The 3,654-nt window shown below is 30.7% G+C and overlaps 1 protein-coding gene across 1 annotated transcript in view; it reads left to right on the forward strand.

Annotated features, from left to right (window-relative positions):
- The window catches only part of LOC144973615 (uncharacterized), a 31,895-nt gene extending 30,768 nt beyond the window's left edge, over positions 1–1,127 (forward strand). The window contains exon 10 of the mRNA XM_078916273.1: positions 1–1,127. This exon is cut by the window's left edge and continues 175 nt beyond it. Within this exon, the coding sequence (XP_078772399.1) occupies positions 1–494 (494 nt within the window). The 3' untranslated portion in view covers positions 495–1,127.
- Positions 1,128–3,654: the final 2,527 nt, after the last annotated feature.

Genomic DNA, 3,654 nt, shown 5'->3' on the forward strand with positions numbered 1-3,654 from the left:
ATCCTCCTTCTTTTCCAACACCACCTCCTCCTCCACCTCCTCCTCCACCACCACCACCACCGCCGCCACCTGCACCACCACTACTACCGCTATCATCAGACATCAACAAAAGCAGCATCGAACCGAACTCTCCCAGGTCAGAGCCGATCTCACCAAGATCTGAATTAAGTGATAGCAATAATTTAGTGGATAATAACAACAGTAATATTATTGGTGAGGATGATATCAAGGATAAGGCCATAAAAGAAAGGAAAGACGCAGTTCTGAGGCAAATACGACAGAAAGTGAACGAGAGTGCAGAGCGAATGCCTCCTGTGTTTACGTCCACACCTCGAGTGGACCCAGACACTGCCCCAGACGAGTCCCTACCACCACCTCCACCTCCTCCACCATTGGCAGCTGATGATGAAAATAATTCTGTCCGGCGACAGCGTCACCAGAATGAGGGATCCTTGGATGATTTACCTCCCCCTGTTGGTGACACCAGATTTTGATTGGATAGAAGATGATAAGATGATTAGAATAAGGTGAACGTTATTTATCCACTTCTGAAAATTTACACTGGACCTTGCTATAGACCAATCTAGCTGGTCTGTCGCCTTAACCCTCTCCTTACCAATTACAGGAAAATCGTCACATTCGTTACGATACAACCAACATTTCCTTATTCAAATTTCTTTTGTACATCATAAAATTTAAAGAAAATGAACAGTGTGTTGTAGAGCATGTTTTGCTAAAGAAATTATGTATCCCAAGAACTTTACTGCTATTGTGTTTGAGTGATAAAAAATATATTTTTGTTCAGTTAGGTGTGAAGTTTTGGGGAAATATCCTGAAAATGGCTGTTAAGGAGAGGGTTAAGTGACATCTCCTTTCCTCTTTGTTCATATTAAAATAAAGATGAAATGTGATATCCGGCTGATTGATGAGGTAGTGACATGATAAGATGATAAGATGATTAGATAATAATAATAATGATAATAATAATAATAATAATAATAATAATAATAATAATAATAATAATAATAGATAATAATAATAATAATAATAATAATAATGATGATGATAATAATAATAATAATAATAATAATAATAATAATAATAATAATAATAATAATAATAATGATAATAACAATAATAACAATAATAATAATAATATAATAATAATAATAATAATAATAATAATAATAATAATAATAATAATAATAATAATAATAATAATAATAATAATAATAATAATAAATAATGATAATAACAATAATAACAATAATAATAATAATAATAATAATAATAATAATAATAATAATAATAATAATAATAATAATAACAATAATAATAATAATAATAATAATAATAATAATAATAATAATAATAATAATAATAATAATAATAATAATAATAATAAAGATGAACTTTATTTATCCACTTTTGCAAATTTACACTGGATCTTGCTATAGACCAATCTTGCTGGACCGTCGCTTTAAGTGACATCTCCTTTCCTCTTTGTTCATAATAAAATAAAGATGAAATGTGATATCCGGCTGATTGATGAGGTAGCACATAATTATTATGCTGTTATGTTCCATTAGATTTTGCCATTGTATAATCTTGAATTAACTTTGATATGAGAGTAAGGTGTTAAAAATTATATTAAATCGTAATACGATTTTTAACCAAATTTCGTAAGTTATAATTTACGACGAGGAAAACCCTCCAAAATCGTCTTTCGGCTTCAAGGTCAATAATATAATTCCCCGATATTGGTAAAATAAATCGTATATTATCTCCAGGTGATCAATAAATAGCCATTAATAGGAAACTGATATCCGTTTATAATGTCTTCATTGTGAAGAATAAAAATTTAAAAAAATCCTTAGCAGCAAAATAAATAATTAGCCGTCTAAATGTTTTTATAGGGAATGAGATTAGCGGAAGTGTAGCGTCCCTTGATTGGACGTAACGGCGAAAAAGTTATTAGAGAGAGAACGTCAATTTGGTTGTGCGCATGCGTCTCTCGTCCTCGCTTCCGGTGAAAGCGGCTTGAGACACTTCACCGTAGCGAGGACGAGAGAGACGCATGCGCAAAACCAAATTGACGTTCTCTCTGTAAGGTGACGTCCAATCAAGGGACGGTACTCTTCCGCTAATCTCATTCCCTATTGCAAATAATTTTAACTTAAGATTCTATAACATTTTTAGTATCTACGTCATCTTACTAAAACATCAAATTGAGGCGATGGGAGATTTGATAAATATTTAACCATCTAACTGCCGTACTCTGGAAAAACTCGTATTTAAAAATTTGGCGAGAAAACTCGTCCTTAAAATTTTAATCGATATAAATGACCCTCACTTTGGCAAAAACTCTTAAAATTTGGAACTCCGAGAGTCGGGAGCAAGAACTAGATACTCATAAAAATGGCTAGCTAAAACCAATTTCAAACAGATTTATGGCGTCATTTTATTTCTAGATATCTATAAAATAAAAAGTTATACCAATATTATAAAAACGGGAATTAAAAAAAAAAAAGAAAAAAAAAAGAAGAAAAAACAAAAGGAATAGAAGAAAGAAAAATAGAAAAGAAAAAGCACGTGTTATATAAGAAATTATGATAAATAGTTGAGGACATGTGTCTGGGATATTTTGATAAAAGAGTGTATGACATAATCGGAAGGTGAAAATTTTGGATTTGAATTTTATTCATTTTCTGAAAGAATATGTTCTCAAGAGCATTATAATCTTTATTTGAAGTAAATCGGGTGATTTTCCATGAAGTTTTGGTCAGATGTATGGAAAAGGTATCCAGTAACTTTTCTCAAATTTCATAATTTTTCAACTAGCTGTAAAAAATATTTAGAAATGAAATTAAGCTTTGATATTTCCCGAATATGTACAATAAACAGAGGGTTGATTTCATCATTTATGACATGAACTCATTTTTGATAAAAATGGACTTTCTAACTAATCTTGGCAATATCTCAGTTCAAACTTTTTCACCATCCGACTGATTATATCATTCATTTAACATATTGCGATCAGAAGCTTGCTACCCGACATATTATCCGTATTTTTACAAAATAGGCAATATTATTATACAAATGATCAGTGTAAAGATAACAGTCTTCAAAGGTATTGGACAGGATGATAATAGATTTTCTGCCAAACACTTTTAAAAAATGTTTTGAAAATGTTGGCCAGAAAACTCGTCCTCAAAATATCGATCGATTAAAATGATTCACATCTTGTCAAAAAAGTCTCAAACCTGGGACTTTAATAAATATCCAATCACATACAAGTGGAAACTCCTCAATTCTTGCCATTTGAATAATGTACCCTGTATTAGATATTGTGTTTTGTTTTCAAATGTAGAGGTAATAAATGATTAAATAACCTTTAGAGACATTTAATAATTTTATCCGCTTTGAATAAATATTTATTTTGGTCATATTTATCTATATTTTGATGTAATGTAGTACAAATAAAGCAGTATTATTATAACACAGCCAATCTTCTTTATTTCTTACATATTTAAATGTCGCATTAATGGAAATTAAGATGTTAACATTATAATAGAGCAATATCCACCTAAGGTGCACAAGGGTCTTAACAAGCGGATACAAGCCACCAACAACAGCTAAGTTTTTGGACATGCA

This window comes from Berghia stephanieae, chromosome 5 (genome assembly GCF_034508935.2).
Source record: "Berghia stephanieae isolate SIO BIC M18660-M18661 chromosome 5, UCSD_Bste_1.3, whole genome shotgun sequence".
NCBI classification, from domain to species: Eukaryota; Metazoa; Mollusca; class Gastropoda; order Nudibranchia; family Aeolidiidae; genus Berghia; species Berghia stephanieae.